The 24,314-nt window shown below is 43.6% G+C and overlaps 2 protein-coding genes across 2 annotated transcripts; both read left to right on the forward strand.

Annotated features, from left to right (window-relative positions):
- The first annotated feature begins 17,916 nt into the window (after nt 1–17,916).
- LOC144701221 (uncharacterized) lies at nt 17,917–19,706 on the forward strand. Its single transcript, XM_078572966.1, has 3 exons — nt 17,917–18,199; nt 18,283–18,710; nt 19,143–19,706. The coding sequence occupies exons 1-3, from the start codon at nt 18,035–18,037 to the stop codon at nt 19,582–19,584; spliced, it is 1,035 nt and encodes a 344-aa protein (XP_078429092.1). The 5' UTR covers nt 17,917–18,034; the 3' UTR covers nt 19,585–19,706.
- Nucleotides 19,707–19,922: 216 nt separating this feature from the next.
- LOC144701220 (uncharacterized) lies at nt 19,923–24,087 on the forward strand. Its single transcript, XM_078572965.1, has 2 exons — nt 19,923–22,491; nt 23,559–24,087. The coding sequence occupies exons 1-2, from the start codon at nt 19,989–19,991 to the stop codon at nt 23,882–23,884; spliced, it is 2,829 nt and encodes a 942-aa protein (XP_078429091.1). The 5' UTR covers nt 19,923–19,988; the 3' UTR covers nt 23,885–24,087.
- Nucleotides 24,088–24,314: the final 227 nt, after the last annotated feature.

Here is a 24,314-nt window from a genome sequence, read left to right on the forward strand (position 1 = left end):
TCCTAGGACTGAGGAGTTCTCAATTGGCGAAATCTCCAAGTACGGACTGAGGTGTTCTCAATCGACGAAGCCTCCTAGGATTGAGGATTTCTAAATCAGAGAAGCCCCACACCCAAGGACTAGTGTGTATTTTATCAAAGGTGTTCTCAATCGGCAAAGCCTCACACCAAAGATTTGATAGCTCATTTTATTTTATTTTATTTTTAATTTTTTTCATTTTTTAATTTTTTAATTTTCTGATTTTTTCATTTTAAAATTGTATCATTTTTTAATTTTATCATTTTTTAATTTTTTTAATTTTTTATTTTTTAATTTTTTAATTTTCTATTTTTTATTTTTTCATTTTTTAATTTTAAATTTTATAAAATTTTAATTTTTTTAATTTTTTAATTTTTTCATTTTTAAATTTTTCAATTTTTATATTTTTTAATTTTCTAATTTTTTTAATTTTCTAATTTTTTAATTTTCAATTTTTAAATTTTTACATTTTTTACTTTTTTATTTTTTATTTTTTCATTGTTCAATTTTTTAATTTTTCAATTTTTTTAATTTTTTAATTTTGAATTTTTGAATTTTTTAATTTTTTAATTTTTAATTTTTGAATTTTTTAATTTTTACATTTTTTAATTTTTAATTTTTGAATTTTTGAATTTTGAATTTTTAAATTTTTTAATTTTTAATTTTTTAATTTTTGAATTTTTTACATTTTTTAATTTTTAATTTTTGAATTTTTGAATTTTGAATTTTTTAATTTTGAATTTTTAAATTTTTTAATTTTTAATTTTTTAATTTTTGAATTTTTTACATTTTTTAATTTTTTAATTTTTGAATTTTATATTTTTTAATTTTTGAATTTTTACATTTTTTAATTATTGAATTTTTACATTTTTATTTTTTTAATTTTTTTATTTAAGTTTGAATATTTTACTATTTAATTTTTACAATTTTTAATTTTTAATTTTTAAATTTTTAAAATTTTTAATTTTATCTCATGGTTGTTCAACTGATACGTTGGCATGACACACCAATGACATCTTGGATATGGAAGGGCATGTTTCGACTAAGACGTGCCACTCAAACATAGAAAAAATACAAAAAAGGTAATTGTGTGATCAAGATATGATCCTCTGCCCTTGCTATAAGAGAATATTGATTCGAGGAAAAGATGCATCAAATCCCTGGCCATGATAGTAGGGAAACTGTAGAAGGCATCCTCCAATGATCCCCTTATACATCAGTACTAACTGAAGGACATATTGAAATTTGATGACTAACCATGCCTTAAGTCATTCAAGAGTGTTGTACATATGTAATAATTAATGATGGTAAAAGTTATATTAGAGAGTCCAAATACTGCTTCTAGCTTGCAACTCCTAGGCAGGAAACTTGACCCGTCTATTGGATTTAATTGATCATTGGTTCAATATTATAAATGCTGTTTTAGTTAAATAATAAGGTTGAATAATAATTATTATTGGACCATTAAATTTATTGACTAGATTTATAAATGGGCCTAAAGAGTTACTCACAAAAGATTAAAAGGAAATTAGTGGATATACTTCATTCATAGGAACTTTTGTGAGAACTCCTTAAATAAGCATAAATAGGAGGCACTCATTTTAGGTGCCCATGCCAACCAGATGTGAGCACGCCCCTCATTTTTTCCTGTCATACCTCACACACGTCACTAGAAGTTATTGGTGGTGATAATATAAACCGAATCATCAAGAATATTTGGAGAAAAAGGAGAGGAAATCCAAGAACTATTTGATAGCATATATGCGTCTAGAGGTTTGGCATGTGAATAGTTTGAAAGCACTCTCCCCGAGAGCAAGTCAAGTGTGGAACAAGTTTCCCATAAATTAATTTGATAATTGTTTCTTCTTAGATCAATTAGGAATTTATAACATCTTCTGTATTGAAATTTTGATTTTCAACCTCTAAATCATTGACTGATAACCCAACACAAAACATACAGCTGATTGCATGTGCTGGTTTTTATGCCAACTATTGGAACTTTTTAGCAAATTAGAGGACTTGTCAAAAACACTTTTTCACAGTTTTGATGCTGATATTTGAGGAATTTGAGGATTTCAATCCATGCTGGTGACCCATGATGAGTATTGAGGAGGAAATTCAAATAATCAAAGCTTCAAAATTCTCCCAATTATTTTCACATTATTAAATACATAAGAACTTTTAGGTTCAAATTATGAGAGCAGCTCAGTCTTGATATCCTATATCCATATGTGGTTTGTATATGAAAATAAAACCCAACCTAGGCACCCTTGGATTTTGTACATAATTAAGTTTTTTTTGAGTTATTTTCCCATTTAAAATATTGTTTGGGTCCATTGTTGACTTATAGGAGTGAATGATTATCAAATGTTGCAAAGAAAATGCACTACTCGACCAATTGGCCACATGATAATGTTATGGTGATTTTCTAGATGGTAGTCTAGGTTATCAACTGTCTGCATCCCACCACCCACTCTCCCTTGTGCCAGTGTATATTTGCCTCCATATCTGTTGATACTAGGGCATTAAACCTGCATCTCTCATTCCACTCCATTGCTTGCCAACACAAATCCTGTATCATTTTTGACACAATCAGCACTGGTATTTTCTCAACCCTGCTGCACTCAATTCATGCCGAACTTATCAACCACCACCAACATTCCAAATCACTGGAAAAACTGTTTTAATTTGAACTAATTAATAGTTAATATAGGAAAATTTCATAAAATCTGGAAGATTATTTTACAAATTAGGGGTAAATTATGTTTAGTAAAATATTACTCACTGTATCAAATTTTTTTCAAAATACGATACCTTCTCTCTATGTATTTGGCCCATAATATATGCCCATAAGAAAAATTATTAGAATGTTGCATTAAGTGGAAGTCCTAAAGGACATATCAACCCCAATTTCTGGTTTATCTCTGGGATCATGTAGAATCCTTATTATAATGGAATTTGGAGTATCCATGATGATCTCCAAGCCTCACCTAACAAGCACAACAAGAAACCATGAAGTTGAGATTTCAATTTCACTCTTGCTTGCATGAGGTGGAATAAATGTTGCATTATTCGACATATTGGAGTGTGTGTGAGAAAAATGAAAATTTTGGGAAGTCACGTTCAAGGTGGTCAAAACAGGACTTTCTATCAGATCAATAAGGAAAAATAATTACACCACATCCCCGTGTAAAAACCTTTGCACCAGTCCCATTTGAGCTTTCTTCTGGACATGACTATGTATGATGGAAATTTTGGCCCATGGATTTTTTGGTCCAGGAAAATGAAAACTAGCCCCAAGTGTGATATCCTTGATCCAGGAATTCTTTTATGAAAGAAAAGAATGTCTCACCATCTGAGTTGGCCCCCAGATCCATCTCTGGTTTGGATCTTTTCTTATAGGATGACATAGGACATATTTTTGATAGATTAAGCATGAGCTAATCAATTATGTTTATAATATCTCTGAACAAGAAAATTTATGACTTAATATCATTAAAATGTCTATAATATCAATTATGTTTATAATAACAATTATGTTGATACATTAAAATGTGCAGATTATACATCCAGATATGCATGCCATTGTATATTGTAGTTGTTAACTTAATGTGTAGATTAATTTAAAACGCTCACTTAATTTTGCTGTCTTCAACAACTGACCTACATCAAACTCACACCGACGTGAATTTATTTACAGGAAACACGTGTCTTAAACATCTGAAATCATTTGGATTCAGTCCAATGATTGGTGCATTACTAAATTTGACATTCCATGATTGTATGGAGGTGCAAGTAAAAGCCAACCAGATCAGGTGTAATAGCACGTAAAGACCAAATGGAAGGAGGAATTCTTTTATGTGATTGGAACACATCAATCATAACCACAAGAGATGAGTCACTCAAGGTGGATATAACATTGCTGCAGTAGAGAAAATATATTTTGTTATCCCAAATCAAAAAAAATAGCATACAATAATCTGTTACTTTTCCCTTTTTCACCTTGATCCCCATATTAGGAGTGGTAACAAATTGTAAAGTTGTCTTAGATATTTGCTTCCAATAGTGGTTGGCAAGCAGAATAGAGCGAGTAGATATAAACCTTTATCTTATACTCTAACTCCAGTAATACTATAAACTTTTTTCTTTTAATTATCACATTCTTGCTCCAAAGCAGTTGGCATGGATAGAATGTTGAAGCCCTCATGTGAGTCATTTAATCATAAGTACTTCTAGATGGGATTATATCATGCTAAAACCAATAAAGGTTAGTGTGTATATTTATTAAAATTATAATAAAAATTATTGGCCTTCTAATCCACCTACTTTATCTCGTATCCCAATTTTTCCGCCTTATAATTCAAAGTTACTGTGTTTTCCCACTCTGAAGTTCTTTTTTCTTTTTTCTCCTGTTCATTCAATCAGCTTTTGGCCTTGTGGATCCCTTTTTTTTTATCTGAGATGAAGGCCAGGATGAACCATAACCACATTATAGGTGTATGGGATAGAAGTGGATCCCATGGTAGCAGGTTCTATGGACCTTCACTTTCTTTAGGTCTTGTTGTTCCTACACCAATTAGGCCTAGGGACTAGCTCTAACCTGGACATCAATACAACTCCATGGGCACTCTTCTCATCGCACATTTCAAAATAAATTTTCACCTTAACCATGCACATCAGTAGAACTCCAAATATCATTAGAAATAAAACACTTGGCTTCTATGAAACCATGCGGGTTTGAAATAATAAACTAAATAATTGTGAGGATAGGAAAATAACAACTTAGATCACAAAGTGATCATGGATGGAGGATTATTAAAAGAAGTGATGACATATATAACTCAATAAATTTATTTAGAATGCTGCATACTTATCATATATAACTAACTAATCATCTAATTGTGTTACCACAGAACAAGATGCGCACTTGTTTTCTAACGTCTTGTCACGAACAAGGTTGATCAAGCGCCTACAACCTGTAATCTGATTTTTTTGCATCCATGAGATCCAAGTAATATTGTCACTCATGCTATGTGTCATCCATGCGACCACATCCCAATGCTACATATCACTACCACAAAACCACCCCTCACCATGTGTCGTCTATCACAGGATCATCCACCACCCTGTGTCTTCTATCGAATCATTTCCCTCTACCATGTGTCATCCACCAAATCACCACTGAGTACCCCTTGTTATCTGTCACGTCATAGTTCATGCCTTAAGTTCCAAGTCATCTTCTCCCACGACATTCAACATCAATCCACTGTGATATGCCACATCGTTGCATGCTACTACATCATCACAACAAAGTTTTTTCAGGTAATTTTTTAATATAATTCTACCTAACCCATAAAGTTTGTTTGAAATACTTTTTCAATATAATTCTTGAGCTCTCTGCAATACTCACCCACACACTTACTTGTGACTGCCTGCTACTGTGCCAAGTGGTGTATTCAACTATCAGTGTGTCCATAAATTTGTGGATTCACTATTGTCCATTTTGCACCAACCAATTCCCATTTTCCATTGCATGCCCATATGAAACCTGTTGCGTGTTCATACGCCTTCTTGCATTCCAATGTATGCCCCATCATCCATCAACGCGATTGCCAATGAAATGGTAATGTGTTCCACAACATGCCTCTTGGGTGAACTCCAATGCACCTTGTTTCTTCATAAAAATAATATATCCCCACAATCTAATGGCACATTGCACATCTCTTTCAATATAACTCATTTGTGCCACTTATAATGAATTCCATGAATTTTTCTATAACTAAATTAAAAATCATAATATTATGATACAAAGATCATTAATGATAAATATATGTTCCAATTATTTGTAATTGAAGGATACTCTAGACAGGTGTCAAACTATCCCAATCAAATAGCAATATCAAGACCAACAAATGGTGCATATTGTAGTCATTAGTGTGGAGACATTAAGCAGATCTAATGGGTGCACTTGGGGGAATGAGTTCACTGAATTGATATGTATGAACCCCTGAATGGTATTATACCTAACGACTAATAAGTTTGGCTCATGTTAAGGTTGTATAAGTGGTTCTTAAACCTTAGACCCCAAATACATATTGAAGATTTCTGGTTGTGTATTTACTACGACGTACAGATCCCTAATCATGACATTTGAAACAATCCTTGTTTGGATGCAGAAAGAAGCCCATGTGATGGAGGACCATCCGATAGAGCAAGTTCAGATTCGTCGACAACCGCGTCGCAAAGCCCAAGCCGACATGAAGGACCCAAATTTCCGATATCAAGTGTGATGACAGCCTCCTCGTGTTGTCTTTTTTTTTTGCCGGTTATGTTTGATTTCCCCTTGACTTTAGGGAGCCCCCCCCTTCCATGTACGGGCCTCCCGTGTCAGATTATTTCTGTTTTGTTTTGTTGTTGTTTTGCTTAGACTATTAGGGGAGAGTCCATTGTTAGACATCTCCCCTAATGAAGCCCATTAGGGCACCCATACCCCTCCTTTATATATGGGGGTGTATGGTTATCGTTCTTAGTAGAGACCTTTTTTGAAAAAGAAAAGTATTGTTGTGTGTTTGTTGCACCATGGATCTTCCTTCCGCTCCTCCCTAGAGGAGTGGCGGTTATTTTCCTTGTTGTAGGTTACTTGTCGTGGAAGGTGACCCCCCGTCCACTACGGCCAGTGGATCATCGTCAGTTAATACCCAAGCTTGTGCGCGTTTTGACTGCTCGCTGATCTGTAGTCCAACGCCACCTGCCCTGCATTGAGACGCCGATGTGCGGTGGTCGTCCCTCTACACCAACTACCGAGTACCACCCTCTAATGCCACCACACAACCGCAGATGCCTTTCCGACCTGCCCAACCCCAATTGCCGCCGCAAGTGCTTATCTTGCTGGACGTGCCCCTTCCCCGGTCGCGGCCGTTATTTCTCCGTCTGGAATCACCTGATCGGGCCATTTATTTCCTGATCTTTGACCATCTAAGGGTGCCTGCCAGCATCTCTGCCCTCGACCATTCCTCGTTGGGTCGGATGTTCTTCGACCACCTTTCGCAAGATGCCCTGTAGCTGGGTCATCTCTGTGTTTGTTACTTCTTTGCTCGATAGTGTCTGATTGGGCCACCTACTTCACATTCGTCGTCTGGTTAAAGGCACCGTCCTGCACCACTAATCGGTGTCATGCACCGTCCTGAACCATCCTGTATTATCTTGCACTGCTGACCATCCTACACCGCTGATCTACCCCCTACTTCACTATCATTTTGACCCCACCCCTGGGAACCTGGTGTCTTCTTTGGCTAGGAATAGCTTCTTGGGTGTGGACTACTACTGTTATTACCAATACCGTCATCGCTTCTCCAATGTGTCCTGGTCTTGGTTGCCCCCCCCCCCTCTTCCGGCACGAGCGCTCATGGCTGATGACAAGCGTGGGTGGCTTGCGGCCGCTCGACCTTTCTACAACGAGGCCCACCTATTCTCATTGTTAACAACAGGCTCACCACCTTGAGCTCCCGGGCTGTAGCCCATAGGTTATTCCACCTCTCCCCTTATTTCTGTATTATTACATCCCTCAGTACCATCTTTTCATCTGCTCGGGCAAAGGCCTACGTGTCACAGGACTTGCCCCGTACTCGTACCGCCTTTCATTAGTGTCGGATCGACATCTCTCACGGAGATGGTTAGGGACATACCCCGACGGTGAATGTTCCTCATTCTGTCAGCCTTCGAGCCGATCGCTCAGGTCATTAGGAGCTTGAATGTGCTCTGACCCATCGTGTCGTTAACTATGCCTTCCTCAGGGATCAATTGGCTTTCCATCATCATTCAGACGAACGCCTCATTTGTCAACAAGCTTTGTGCATTCTTGTCTGTTCCCTGTAGTGTGACATGAGCCGTCTATCCCAGCATGTCATGTTACATCACCGTGGAGATGATTGAGGGGTTAAGGTGGAACAATCCATCCTTCTAAGGTGAGACAACTTAATGAAATGAATATATAGACTTAGGAGAGGTGAGACAACTTAATGAAATTCCTATAAAAGAAATCTCTGAAAAAAATTTGCCTAGGAGGGGATTCTTTAGGTACCCATACTTCTTCTCCATTCTCTTCACAGGTGGACTCCCTTTTTGATGCGATTAGAAATGCGAGACAATGACAAAGGATAAATAATAGGATTCTTTGAGATGATAAAAAGGATACTCAACATACCACGGATAGTGTGAATATGACGACATGTTTGGACTCCTGAACACCTCAGCACAATTCATGTCATGAACTAATAAATCACAGATTTGATTTGTACAAATGTGATTCAGTCACCGGGTATTTTAATTAGTATTAAAGGTACAATAGGATTATGTCTCATCTTTTGAAGTGTGAATCATCTTTGAATCATGTTATTTATGGCCTCAAAACAGAACATCTGATGTAACATGATAAGCGTTGAGATCAGACGGCTTGTGTTACAACACAGGATGGACGGTAACAGAATGAGAAACATGTATTGATGCAACATGTCGAGAAAAACCCAATGAGAAATGGGCGACAATAGCTGATTAGTATGATGATCGTTCAAACATTCGAGAGTGAACCGTCATGGCCATACCACGGATAGTGTGACCTGATAGGATCAACAATATGTCTACGAAGTGGGGGACACGATGTGTCTGGAGGCGTCCTACACCTCTACTGATAGGTGACCTAATTATGAAATATTGTTCATCTCTTGATCGAGTTGCAGATGGATTTACCAAGGCTTTGGCTCAAGGAGGATTCGAGAAATTTAGAGATCATCTAGAAGTCAAACAGTCAACATTAAGGAGGATATGTTAGTAACATTGACTTTTCTAAAGACTTATATGTCGGTTGGAACATAAGTTCCTATATATGTATCTAGTTTGAATATAAAAAATGGTTTTTACATTCCATTTTCTGTGGTGATGATGTGTTGCATATCCAAGTGAGAAATCAGAGTCGTTCCCAAGCTCCAACACTTCTCTCTCTCTCGTTCCTTTGTAAAACTCTCTCCCTGTTAAAATCCCTCTCTCACTCTCCCCTCTCCCTCTCTCAATCTCTTGCTCGCGCACTCTCATTCACACGCTCTCACCATCTCTTTCTCACCCTCTCACCTGCTCCCTCTCTTTTTAACAGTTCCTCCCTTACTCTCCCTCTCTCTCTCCTGCTCTCACTTTCTCAAACTCTTCCTCGTGCACTCTCCCTCTCATTCTCTCTCACCCTCTCTCCTGCTCTCACTCTCTCAATCTCTTCCTCGCACACTCTCCCTTGCACACACTCTCCATCTCTTTATTGCCCTCTCTCCGTCCTGAACACTCACTCTCTCGCCCTCTCCCTCTCCCTCTCTCCCTTTTGCAGTTCTTCCCTCTTGCACTCTCTCCCTCAGCTTTGCCCTGTCACTATCCCTCTCATTCTCTCTCCCTCAGTTTTGTCCTCTCACTCTCCCTCTCATTCTCTTTCCCTCTCACTCTCTCATTCTCTCTCTCACCCTCTCCATCAGTCTTGTCCTCTCACTCTCCCTCTCGTTCTCTCCCTCTCTATCTTATCCTGATGTAACACGGTAACGTCGGGATCGACGGTTCGTGTTACTTCACAGTTATGCTCAATGCGTCTTAATTATGAAATGAATGCACGTCCAAATCTCCTCGTAGAACGACGAGGGCGGGCTGACACAGGGACGGCGGATCAGTAGATTCCAAAAGGGAACGAACAGTTCTGGATCGACTCCAAATGACCCGCTGAATCTCACGATCGAGCTCGACGTGAGGGGCACGCTACTACCCACGAGAGTTCACCAACAGCGACTATGAATTGGCCGTCAATCACAAGGAAGCTCCTAACACCCAACGATAGTGGCTATCCTATCGACGGCGGCGACGGAAGGCGACAGCGGAACCGATAGGGGAAGACAGTACTGAAAGAAGTAATGATACTGATAAGTAAAGGGGAAGGAGAGGAGTAGAACCTGGTAAAGCCCTCTCACAGACGAGCAGCCGAGGTGATATCCACGTCAGGGGCACAACCCAACGGTCAGGCTACGACCCCGGTTTCGGCTGGGCGCGCGTCGGGCAGACAGGGATGGTTAGGAGGGTAAGTGGCGAGGGGCCTGCGGGCACGATGACTGGCAGGCTTGGTCGCTGGGATGATCTTCCCGCGGACAAAAGGCTGAGGTGGTTTCCCCGTTAAGGGCACAACCCACAATTGAATTATAGATGACAGCGGCAGCAAGGCGTGCGTGGGCGCAGGAAGCCGGCAAGAGCGGTGAGCTACGAGAGGATTCAACAGGCATGGGGGAATTTGATCTGATCACGGCCAGTCAAACACGCGCACGGTCGCGGCGGAATATTCTGGTGAGAAAATGGAGAAGACAGCCCGCGAAGAAGGAAGTGCAACCGTGATCGCACGTTCGACCGTGCAAAGGAGATGCAGCGGCACGAGCACACGACAAAGCAGCCGGTTGATGCCGTGAGGCGGATCCGGTGGGAATCACCAACCACGGCGGATTTTTCTTTAGCGGGAAGGGCGGGAGGCCGACGGTTCTTCACCAGGAATGGTCGGCATCGACGGGGATCCCACCGAGGGATCAGGAGACAGGGACCCGTGCCCGAACGGCTTCTCCCGTGGTGGCGGAGTTTGGTGGGAGGGCTCCCAGTCCAGCGCGGTGAGAGGGGACCAGAGCCACAGAATGCCGCGAGGAAACCCCGAGGGGCTCACGAATCTCTGCTGCGGAGACAGAGCGACGACCACCGAACGGAGAGGGGAGATCCTAGCTGCAAATTCCTCTTTGGGTGGACCGGAGGGCAGGGAGGTCGTGGGTGCCACCAGCTAAGCGGATGATCGGGGATCAGACTCAAGCTCTGGATTCACCAGAGGTAGTCGAACAGGCTCTGACCGTAGACCGAAGGAGGAAGAAGGACCCCCTTCTAAATTTACTCTAAATGACCAAAAGAACTATTCAGCGAACAAACAAGGGATTTTTCAAACAAGTCACTAACTGACCCTTGGGGCATGCCTTCCCCTTATATAGGGGGGGGGGGGGAATGGAGCCAAGGAGTCATAAGAGAGGAGGGGGTCCGTCGCAAGACGTGGCCCTCCCCTTTACACGAAACAGAGAGACAGGACATGAAAAGAGAGGGGACGAGGCCTAACACATGGCCGGGTCCGAATGTTTATCACGAACAAGCAAAACAAGAAAATGATAAAAACTTATGACGAGTATTTAAAGTTGGGGTTGCGTGCGTCGGCACGAGCGGCTCGGAGAGGTTGAGTGCGTCCCTCGGCGGTGTCGTCGGGATGCTCCCCCATCATATCCTCTCCTCCTCTCTCACTCTCTCATCCTCTCCATCTCACACTTTCTCCCTCTCCCTCTCAGTCTCACCTCACTCTCTCCCTCACTCCTTTACTCATTCTCTCCCTTGCGCACTCTCTCCCTCTCTCCTCTCACAGTCCCTCCCTCTCACACTCTCCCCATCTCACTCACCCTCTCATCAACTCACTCACTCTCTCTGCCTCTCATACTCTTGTACTATTTTTCTTGCACTATCTCAGTCTCTCTCTCTCTCATACTCCTGTACTCTCTCTTTCTTGCACTATCGCAGTCTCAGTCTCTCTCTTCCCCAATCTCTCCTTTTCTTACTCTCATTGTCTCCCTATTTCACCCTATCTTTCTCACTCACTCTAATCTACCTCTCACTTTCATCCCTTTCTCTCACTACTCTCTCTCTCTCTCACATGCTTGCACTCTCCCTCACGCCTCTCGCACTCTTTCCCTCTCACTCATCCTCTCATCCTCTCTCTCTCTCCCCCCTCTTGTAGTCCCTCCCTCTCACTTACTCTCTCATCCTCTCACTCACTTACCCGTTCTCCCTCTCATACTCTTTTACTCTCTTTGTCTTGCACTATATCAGTCTCTCTCTCTCCCTCACATACTCCTGTACTCTCTCTGTTTTACACTATCTCAGTCTCAGTCCCTCTCTCTCCCCCACTCTCTCTTTTTTCTTACTCTCATTCTATCCCTATTTCACTCTATCTCTCTCATTGTTATCTACCTCTCACTCTTCTCCCTTTCTCTCACTCGCTCCATCTCTACCTCTCCCTGTCCATCTCATACTCTCCCCCTCTCATTATCTCGCTCCCCTCTCTCATTCTCCCTCCCTCTTATACTCTCTCACTGTCTCATTCGTACACTCTTTCAATCTCTCATTCTCTCCCTCTCTCCCTTTCACACTCACATTCTCTCCATCTGTCACTTCAATCATTATCTCCCTCTTACTCTCTAATTGTCTCCCCATCCAGCTCTCTCATTCGCTCTCTTTCATTCTCTCCCTCTCTCATTCTCACACTCTTTCACTCTCTAATGATATCTCTCTCACTCTTTCTCTCTCATTCTCTCATTATTGATGAATAGTTGGCACCTAAGGTGACATTCAGATGAAGTCCAGTTAGATGCAATGAGATGATTAAGTCAACCTAACATTGACTTGTTGACCTAATCAGATTGAGATCGTGACTAGATGAAACTTCAGGTCTAGGTTTAGGTTTTTGGAAAAATCAGACAGAGACTGAACCATGTCCTTCCCTAGTCATACTTGCATCACACATCATAGGCCTACACATCTCATCCTTGTACCATCGCCGATAGGCATCCCTGTCATTCTAACTTTTTAAATCGGGTGTCTCTCATTCTCTCTCTCTCTCATTCTCTCTCGCATGCGGTATTTTTCTCTTTCCCTCCTCTCTCTCCTCCCCTATTCTCTCTCATCACACTTCTCACTATCTCTCTATCCCTGTTCCCCTCCTCTCTCTCCTCCCCTACTCTCTCTCATCACACTTCTCACTATCTCTCTATCCCTCTTCCTCTCCTCTCTCTCCTCCCCTATTCTCTCTCATCACATTTCTCATTATCTCTCTATCCCTCTTCCTCTCCTCTCTCTCCTCCCCTATTCTCTCTCATCACACTTCTCACTATCTCTCTATCCCTCTTCCCCTCCTCTCTCTCCTCCCTTATTCTCTCTCTTCCCACTTCTCACTATCTCTCTCCCTCTTCCCTCTGCTCTCTCTCTCTCCTCCCCTATTCTCCCTCTTCCCTCTGCTCTCACTCTCCTTCCCTGTTCTCTCTCTACGCACTTCTCACTATCTCTCTCTCCCTCTTCCCTCCGCTCTCTCTCTCTCTCCTCCCCTATTCTCCCTCTTCCCTCCGTTCTCACTCTGCTTCCCTGTTCTCTCTCTTCCCACTTGTCACTATCTCTCTCTCCCTCTTCCCTCCGCTCTCCCTCTCCTCCCCTGTTCTCTCTCTTCCCACTTCTCACTATCTCTCTCTCCCCCTTCCCTCCGCTCTCTCTCTCCTCCCCTATTCTCTCTCTTCCCACTTCTCACTATCTCTCTCTCCCTCTTCCCTCCAATCTCTCTCCTCCCATATTCTCTCTCTTCTCACTTCTCACTATCTCTCTCTTTCATAATTTAAAATCCATCACAAGCGTTGCGTGTGATGGCCATCACATCATGTCATCCATCACCATCAGACACTTATAAAACATCATCCATCATCATCACATCACCCATCACACCTTCGCCACCATGACAAATGACAAGATGGATGATGTTAATATTTGCTAGTGAACAAAGCAAAAAAAAGTAATTTTATTTTATATTTTTTCAAGGCATCAAATATAAAGATAACGAGAAGAGTTTTGATCTATCGGCTAAACATTTTGATGTATTTGAATATCTTATGATCAAAATAATAAAGGTGAAAAAGGTAGCAGTAGTGTGATGAACCGTGGAGAGTTAGAGAAAACTTAAAATTTTAGGTCATAAAACTTGAAATACTAGTTGGCGTTGGAAATATAAAAAGGTTTTAGTGTAATTTATGAAATGATTTATGAAAGATCCTCTCATACTAGAGAGGTGCATGCCATAGATTCTGTAGGAAGCAAATTTAAAAGAATAAATCTCATAAATGCATCTTCAGCGAAATAGGATCTTCAGTCTCACGAGAACAGACAAATATATGTTAACAAGAGTTGTCTACCATGCATGTTATAAATCATGGTCTTAAAAAGCTGCCGATACTTTACAATCGCGAAATAAAAAAACGCATTTCTCCTATCGTCGCGTATTCGCATCTCTAGGTTATTTTGAGGGCATAAAGAGTCTTGGTAGTAAGCACCAAACCCGTAAAGGTTAGCTCCCCTACTGCAAGCCATATATATATGTTAAAAAGAGTTATCTACCACGCATGTTATAAATCATCATTTTGAAAAGCTGCAAATCATATAAATATATGCTTTAGAAGACAAACACAATTGTATCCCAGGTGGCTATGCAAAGGCATATTTCAAATTCTAGTCCCATGAAAAGAAGCGGGAATGTGCCCTAATTCTGGAATAATTGTTTTCCCAAAGACATCACTTGTATCAGATAAGAGTACATTTTCAAATCAATTTTATTGAAGCTTTTTGCCTCTAACATTTGTATAAATTTAACAATAGAGCTCCTTGAATGATAACTCTTATTGAATGTTGTGTGGACCATCTCATTGCCCAAAAGTAGACCAACAAGGAAGCATGTACCCCAAAAGTGACTCAGCGGGACCAAGTCTCCTCATTGGCAGATAAAAGACAAACTCACTACCAATGGTGCCCAGTGTGGAAAGCCACTGATTTTATTTATTTATGAGATATGCCCTTACAAAATATATTCTTTGCCCCCTCTTTTGTCCACTCTTTCTATGGTTCTACATGAACTGATTGAGCTTCTCTTTCCTTATTAGATGAATTTAGAAATAAGAAGCTCCTACTTCGTCCTAGAGAGTTTTAATCAACGGTGCTGCTTATTTTAGTCAATGCAATTGCATGAAGACTCATTGCCACATGTTGTTGCCTATAATGATCGGGTGTATTGTTGCGGCAGCCACACAGTCAACGTTGATCCCCACCTCCTTACTGGGACACGATCATCTCTTTGCCAACACTTCACCATGCTGCCACATCCTACTGCACTATTGCGGTCACCCCCGCCACGTTTGTGTGTTTGTTGTAGTTTAACCATGATTTATTGCTTCATTGTGCACTTCACCACCTCGATGTTGCCTCACAATTTGCTTAACATAACCCCAAGGCCCACTAGGTGTAGTCGTGATGTCCACGCGACTCATGCTCACTAAGCTCCATCTAGTTGGTTGCACATCACCCTCTCGTCACCATGTGAGGAACACAAAATCATGATCGTTTACGCAATAAGATCTTTATCATCATTGAACTCTCTCTCCCACAATCTCATAGAATAAGAATGGATCAAAGTAATCTGATGCACTAGGCCTCCAACAACGAGTTAGGAGCAAAAATCCAAGATGAGATACAAAGAGAGGGGAGAAGAGAATAAATAGAAGTGCTCTAACTCTCACAACCATTTGATTTTATTCCAAGTATTCAAAGGAATAGGATTTATTGATGTGAAAACAGGCCTTTCAAATTCAAATTGTGGGTTAGTTCCACTGTTCTAGAGCAGACTTCTTGTATATTTGGCCTCTTATTGTTATCTATAGATGGCATAAGCTTCTAATGTCCCCCCATTTGTACCTCAAATTCACCATTGTATTTACCTAAGTCCTGTTTTTCTTATCAAACTCCAAGAAGATGTAAGAAATCCACTTGACTCTACAGAGTCAAGTGGGGTTATTCTTCGAAATCAATAAAAGATATAAAAAATAGAACTTAGTAAAATAAATTATAAATTTCTCATTTTATCCTCAAATGGTGAATAATGATAGTGCAAATCTAAAAAGATGTGGTAAAAAAGATGTATAAAAGTATAATTTTATTGATCTAATTTGATTTTATCACTAAGCTACACCTCGTGTTATAGAAGACACAGAGTATTTAATGAACTCTGTCCTGTAACATTTACCATATATGTATAATCTTTCATCCGCTTGAGACTCCCGAATGACTTTAGATATGGTTTATCCCCATATCCTAATTCATCATTTATTTATTACTAATGCATAATGGAGAATGACTTCTCTAATATCCTCACTGCCCTAGCTAGGGATTTGACTGAATTATCTTCCTTTAGTCAGTCTCTCCTATATTGAGGACAAACGATCCCCTCTTGACCATTGAATCACCTCCATACACTTCTTAATATATTTAAGTTAAGACTTATTTGAATCCCACGGTTAGACACTCATAAGCCAAAGTCAAAACATAGCATCCATCCCTGATATTTCAAAGTTGTCTCAGGTCAACGGATCACTTAAACAACAAAGACATGAATCAATGTGATTGACATTTAAGTATAGTACGGTTCCGGAATTCATACGATTCAATTCTGTGAACTATTTCTTCAAAGAGAACCCATTTTTGTCTTTTGTGTCTCCACACTACGGATCAATTCTGTGAACTATTTCTTCAAAGAGAACCCATTTTTGTCTTTTGTGTCTCCACACTAATGCCCATAGAATCAGCCATACTTATTATATGGTGTTATTTGATCCAAATAATTCAATGTCCGTCACAAGTATCCATTGAGTAGGAATATTTGTGATACATGTTTAAAGTGATCGTTGTATTAATCTCATCATATTTCACTAGGTCATTGCACACAGTCATGGACATCATTATTAACATCACACACGAATAATAATGAATATATATGTCCTTAAATGAACATAATCAAAACATGTTTGTGTGATTGGCTTGACGGCTACATAGTATCAACATCTCAAAGATTTTCACTCAAGGAACCAAGAAATCACACATTTAATTTGTACAAGGGTGATGTTTTTGGTTTTTAGATCCACCTCTGATTGAATATTCTTATGTGCTATCGAGTTTGAATGGCAGAGATCAAGGCCATGATTCTCAACACCTGTATTACATGAAAATGTTTTTCAAGTATGATTATTAATGAGAATTGTTCCTTTAGGAGGGCGAGAAGCACAATCTGTATCTCTCTCTCCCCCCCTCTTTGTAGATCACCCTCATTGATAACAATTGAAGATCATCAAAAAATACATTCCTGATCGAAAAAAATAATATTTTAGAAATGATGTGTGATTCAGTCAAGATGAATGTATAATAACTTGTAAGCGCATAGAAGATAGGCTATGTTGACTTTTGGTTTATTGATATGTAAAATATGTGCATATTGATACAAAAATGTAGTCCTTTGAGTTTTAATATTCACTAATAAATGAATAGGGTTACATTCATTGGTTTGTTCAAAATGACATTGACTGGATAACTAAGAAATTTTGTTTTACACTTGGTGATATCAATTATATGTCACATTTGGAATTTAATCTAGATTTTTAATCATTAACTCTCATCGTCCAGTGTGAACTGGACAATATTAATGACTTGATCCACAAATCTGTTAAATACAGCCAGGTATTTAGACATCTCACACCAATGTGTCCCCCAGGTCTTGATTACATTGTTTCCAATTGCCCTATCCTGAAGGACTTAAATAATATGCAACATTGCCATGCATATTTTTACATATCTTAACCATTTTGTATCATAATATGCAACTGTAATACACATGATATCCAGATATTATATTGGGGGCAGCTAGCCGGTTTTATAAAAGGCAATCTTCTTATTATGGGTTCATATCACCATTGATGTATAAAAAATATACATTGTTAGGTTAACAAACTGATTAGCATTGGATAATGATAAATAAATTCTAAACTACTAATCTGCCCCATCTTTCTCAATACCTGGAGTAAGTTATCGATGATCTATGATGAAAGAACAAGGTCTGTTAAGTTAATTTAAGAGTCTGGGCCTTATTTTGGGCCGTCAAGATAATGGATTAGGTCTGGACTTTGGAATTATCTAGAACAGCTTGATGGAGATTTGCAGGACCATCTAGAACCTTCTAATCTTCGTCCCCTTCGAGATTCTTCTTCGGCTTCATCCTTTTGAAGCCTGAGCGGCGGCAGAAAAATTCTCTCGCGAAGGAGAAATTCGAAGCGAAACAGCACGAAGCTTAGCAAGAATGGGTTTGGATTACTACCAGATCTTGCAGGTTGACAGGAGCGCCAAGGATGATGATCTTAAGAAGGCCTATCGGAAGCTCGCCATGAAGTGGCATCCCGATAAGAACCCTAGCAACAAGAAGGAAGCGGAGGCCAAATTCAAACAGATCTCTGAAGCATACGAGGTAGGAAACACTCTTACCATGCTATAATTTCATCCGAAGTTGATTTATTGATCTGAAATCCGTTGTTTTGATGTGGTCGAAAGGTTCTAAGCGATCCCCAGAAGCGCGCGGTGTATGACCAGTACGGAGAGGAAGGATTGAAAGGGCAGGTACCTCCTCCGGGTGCTGGCGGCCCTTCATACTATTCCTCTGGTGATGGGCAGACGGCGTACCACTTCAATCCCCGTAACGCGGAGGATATTTTCGCCGAATTCTTCGGTTTTTCGAACCCTTTTGGAGGCGGTGGAGGTCCTGCTGGAATGAGAGGCGGCTCGAGATTCGGCGGCATGCCTTCCATGTTTGGAGATGATGTCTTTGGATCTATGTTTCGTGGCGGCGAAGGTCCCATGCCCAGTCAACAACCCAGAAAAGCCGCCCCTATCGAGAAAAATTTGCCCTGCAGCTTGGAAGATCTCTACAAGGGCACCACGAAGAAGATGAAAATTTCCCGCGATATCTTGGATGCTAGCGGGTAAGCAATTTCCCCCTCTTTCGGATTCAATTCAATCATCATTACTCTTCTTCCTGGTCTCCAAATCTCATATGATTAAATCATCATTTTGGTATCTTATTCAATCTCCTGATAGTCCTTATTCTGCTCTTACCGATCTTCACGCCAGTATGGAAAAATTCTAGCTTCCCATCTCTTATCTTTAATCTGGTTTCCTTATCCTCGTCAACCTTAATCTTGTACTGATTTCAAGTCTGGGTTTCTTCCCCTTGAATTTCCCGTCTCCTATCTCGTCATTACTGATCTTCATACGAGTGTGAGCAATGTCTTAGCTTGCTTTCCATCTCTTAATGCCCATGTCTGGTCTCTTCTTCATCGTCAACCTTAATCATGTTCTATTCATATATATATATAGGATGGAACTTATGAATGGATGAAGAAATCTCTGTACAGGAAGACGGCGCGGGTGGAGGAGATATTGGCCATAGAAGTGAAGCCCGGATGGAAGAAGGGGACGAAGATCACCTTCCCGGAGAAGGGGAACGAGCAACCCAACATTATCCCCTCCGACTTGGTTTTCATCATCGATGAGAAACCGCATGAAGTATTCAAACGCGACGGCAACGATCTGGTCGCCACCCAGAAGATCACTCTGGCGCAGGCCCTCACCGGCTGCACCATCCAGATCAAAACTTTGGACGGTCGGATGCTCTCCATCCCCATCACCAACATCATCCACCCCGCCTATGAAGAAATCGTCCCCAGAGAGGGCATGCCCCTGCCCAAGGACCCTTCCAAGAGAGGAAATCTCCGCGTGAAATTCACCATCAAGTTCCCAACCCGGCTCAACCCCGACCAGAAGGCCTCCGTCAAGAAGCTCCTCTCTTCCCCCTGAGGAAGAACAAAGAAGAACAGAGACGGTCCGATCTAATGTACAGTATCTATTAACCATTCTTTTATGTTATGTTGGGTTGGCCTTAATGCGACTTTTTGGTATCTACATTTCTGTTTTCCTCTTGTTGTTTTCGGGCGTCTTTTCAATTCCGCTGTTCCAGACAGAGAAAGAAGAAGATCCTGCTACGTGGCAGCTGATGGCGGAGACATCTGCTGCCACCAGGACATGTGAGGGGTGTGATATTTTTTATTAGTTGATCCTTATCCTATGCTTGGTGGAGCAAAATAATTGAGTTCGTGAGGTGGGGTAGAGTCTTTGTCCGGACTTGACCCTGACGTCAAACGTCAGACTGCTCAAGTCCAAGAGTGCAAGCGCAGAGGAGGAAGAAGAAGAAGAGAAGGAAGATGATGGTCGTCCTCGTCGTCGTCTTCTTCCTCGCGCTGTTGTCGCCGCCGGCCGCCGGCGTGAACGAGGAGGGGCGCTTACTCTTGCAGTTCAGAGACGGCCTCGACGACCCGCGCGGCGCGCTGGCGGACTGGGCGCGGGCCGCGGCGAGCCCATGCAACTGGACCGGCGTGACCTGCGGCGCGGGCGGCGCGGTCACGGCGGTCCGTCTCCCGAGCCTGGACCTTCAAGGCCCGTTCAGCCCGTCTCTCTGCGGCCTCCGCTCTCTGTCTTCCATCTCCCTGGCCGACAACTACATTAACTCCAGCCTGCCCGCGGCGGTCTCGCGGTGCGCCGCGCTCGCCGAGCTCGACCTCTCGATGAACGCGCTGGTCGGGCCCATCCCGGCCGAGCTCGCCGCGCTGCCGCGCCTCCGGCGGCTCGTTCTCGACTCGAACAACTTCTCCGGCGAGATCCCCGCCGCCTTCGGCGGAGCCGCCGCGCTTCAAACGCTCAGCCTCGCCGCGAACCTCCTCTCCGGCGAGATCCCCGCTTCCCTCGGCAACGTCTCCACGCTCCGAGACCTCCTCCTGGCTTACAACCCGTTCTCGCCCGGGCCGATCCCGCCCGAGATCGGGAATCTCTCGGACCTCCGGACCCTCTGGCTCACCTCCTGCAACCTCCGCGGCGAGCTCCCCGCGTCCCTGGGCCGGCTCGGCCGGCTCGAGCGGCTCGACCTCGCCCAGAACGACCTCCGCGGGCCGGTCCCCGCCGCCCTCGCCGGGCTCTCCTCCGCCGTCGCGATCGAGCTCTACGGGAACCGCCTCTCCGGGCCGATCCCCGACCAACTGGCCCGCAACCTCTCCTCTCTTCGTTTCTTCGACGCCTCCGGTAATCTCCTCCGAGGAGAGATCCCCCCCGGCTTCTTCCACCTCCCGCTGCTCGAAAGCTTCCATCTTTACCAGAACAGGCTCGCCGGCGGGCTCCCGGCGAGCCTCGCCGGCGCCCGCCGGCTCGCCGACCTCCGCCTCCACGGGAACGACTTAAGCGGGAGGCTTCCCGCGGACTTGGGCGAGACCTCCGCGCTCGTCGTGGTGGATCTCTCCCAGAACCGGTTCTCCGGGGAGATTCCGAGGGGGGTCTGCCATGGGAGCTCCTTGGAGGAGCTCATGCTCATCGGCAATTCTCTTTCGGGGACTCTGCCGGAGGGGCTGGGAAGCTGCAGAACGCTCCGGCGGGTCCGGCTCAGCGGAAACTCCCTCTCCGGCGAGGTCCCGCCGGGGATGTGGGCGCTGCCGAGGGTCAGCCTGCTGGACCTCGAAGGGAACCTTCTCTCCGGCGAGATCTCCCCCGCCATAGCCGGAGCTCGGAACCTCTCCGTCCTCGCCATATCGCGCAACCAGTTCTCCGGCGTCGTCCCCGGCGAGATAGCCGCTCTGAAGAACCTCTTCGAGATCTCCGCCGCCGGGAACCGCCTCGCCGGGCCGCTGCCGCCGGCGATCGGTAGACTGGCCGGGCTCCAAGTCCTGAACCTCCACGGCAACGCCATCTCCGGCGAGCTCCCCAGAGACGTGCTCTCATGGCGGCGCCTGACGGAGCTCGACCTAGGGAGCAATCTCCTCACAGGAACGATCCCTTCGGAGCTCGGCTTCCTCCCCGTTCTCAACTATCTCGATCTCTCGGACAATCTCCTCTCGGGGGGGATCCCGCCGGAGCTGCAAAACCTCAAGCTCAACATCTTCAATCTCTCCTACAATCGTCTCTCCGGGGAGGTCCCGGCGCTGTTCGAGACGGCGGTCTACAGAGATAGCTTGACGGGCAACCCAGGGCTCGGCGATCGCCGGAAAGGACGTTCCTTTCTACCCTCCGTCCTCGCCGCGGCGGGTCTGCTGCTGCTGATCTTAGCCGCCGGGTTCCTGGAGAGGAGGAGGAGGAGAGCGAGGAGAAGGTCGCCCTGGAAGGTGACTTCGTTCCACAGGGTGTCGTTCCCGGCGCGGGAGATCGCCGAGGGGCTCGAGGAGAAGAACCTGGTCGGCGAAGGGGCGTCCGGGGAGGTGTACAGGGTCAAGCTCAGCGACGGGACCGCCGTCGCCGTGAAGAAGCTCCGGCGGGGCAGCGCGGAGAAGACGAACCGGTTCTTTGAGGCGGAGGTGGCGACGCTGGGCAGGGTCCGCCACAAGAGCATCGTTCGGCTGTGGTGCTGCTGCGTGTTGGAGGACTGCAGGCTACTCGTCTACGAGTATCTACCCAATGGGAGTTTGCGGGAGGCGCTGCATGGGGGCAAGAGGAGCCGCCTGGGCTGGCCGGAGAGAAGGCGGATCGCCGGCGACGTCGCCGAGGGGCTCGCCTATCTCCACCATGGAATCGCCCCGCCGGTCGTCCACAGAGACCTCAAGTCAAGCAACATCCTCTTGGACGCCGAGTTCCGGGCCAAGATCGGGGACTTCGGCGCCGCCAAGGCCGCGCCGGACACCGCCAATTCCGTGACCGCCGTCGCCGGTTCGACGGGATACATCGCCCCTGGTTAGTCACTACCGCTGCTGCGATAAAAGCTATAGCCGATAGCAAGGGTGCGATAAAAGCTATGATAAGAAAGATAATAATTGAGGTGAAGTAGCATTGGGTCCATAATTGTTAAGATTTGAGGGTGAACCGCTGCGTTAAAATCTATAGCTGACAGCAAGGGTTCTACTTCACTTCTTATCTCGGATGATGATGATAAGACAGATAAGTATTAAGGTGAAGTATCACAGTGTCACTAATGATAAGATTCCAGGGCCAACCGCTGGGTTGAAAGCTATAGCTGATAGCAATGGTGCTACTTCACTTATTATCTCGGATGATGATAGGACAGATACTAATTAAGGTGAAGTAACACTGTGTCTCTTATTGTTAAGATTTGAAAGCTATAGCTGACAGCAAGGATTCTACTTCACTTTTTATCTTGGGATGGATGTTGATCTCAACATTCATCTCCAACGCCTGCTGTTGAGCAGTGCATTGGTCCTAGGATGATAAGAATTATGGTGAAATAGTGCTGTGTCACTAATTGTTAAGATTCAACAGCCTACCACCACGCTAAAAGCTGTAGCTGATAGCAAGGGTGCTACTTCACTTCTTATCTTGGGATGGATGTTGACTTCAACATTCCCCTCTAACACCTGTTGTTGAGCAGTGTATTGGTCCTAGGAATTATGGTGAAATAGTGCTGTGTCACTAATTGTTAAGATTCAAGAGCCTACCACCATGCTAAAAGCTGTAGCTGATAGCAAGGGTGCTACTTCATTTTTAATCTCACTCTAGATGATAAGAATTAAGGTGAAGTAGCTCTGTGTCACTAATTGTTAAGATTCAAGCATGCACTGCTGCATTAAAAGCTATAGGTGATAGCAAGGGTGCTACTTCATTCCTTATCACAGGTTGGATGTTGACTTCAGCATTCCCCTCTAACAACTGTTATTGAGAATTGTGTTGGTCCTTGGATGATAAGTATAGAGCAGAAGTAGCATTGTGTTACTTCTTAAATTAGGTAGGATGTTGACTTAAAAATTTATTTCTGAACTATTAATTTCTTTGAGGGCTGCTCGCAGAGTACGCCTACACTCTCAAGGTGAATGAGAAGAGCGATGTGTACAGCTTCGGGGTGGTGCTGCTGGAGCTGTTGACGGGGAAGGAGCCTCTGGCAGGGGAGCTGGAAGGGAAGGATTTGGTGAAGTGGGTTCGAGGCAAGGTGGAGGAGATGGGGACAGCGGCAGCCATGGATGCGAACCTGGATGATGGGTTAGTAGAGGAGAGAGAGAGGATGCTTGAGCTCGCCCTGCTCTGCACTAGTGACCTGCCCATCAACCGCCCTGCCATGACCAGGGTGGCAAAGGTGCTATGCCGAGGCAGTCTTGGTGTTCCAGATGTTGAATAGAGGAAGACTCCAACGCAAAGTTTAGTATGGATGTTGACAATTCATCGTCCATTGTAGAAGTCCCCACCTCATCAGCATCATCCATCCCAATCAGCCGCTGAAAATTAACACTGCCTTTCCTTATTGGTTGATGGCATCATCAATAATATGCATAAATGATGTAAAATTTTGTTTCTCTAAATGGCCTAGATAATCTATCTATCTATCTATCTATCTCTCTCTCCTAGGATATGCTCGGCAAATATAATTGATTCATCAAATCGCCAACGAATCAATTAGATAGATATACTGGATTATTCCACCGGCATGATCAAGGTCCATACCAAATGTCTGTACAGATCAACTTCTTGATTGACGGACCACAACACATGGATGATCAATGCTGGTATGACCAGATCCCATCATCGTAAACTATCTAAAGCAGAAACTA

Source organism: Wolffia australiana, chromosome 3, assembly GCF_029677425.1.
Source record: "Wolffia australiana isolate 7733 chromosome 3, ASM2967742v1".
In the NCBI taxonomy this organism is placed as follows: Eukaryota; Viridiplantae; Streptophyta; class Magnoliopsida; order Alismatales; family Araceae; genus Wolffia; species Wolffia australiana.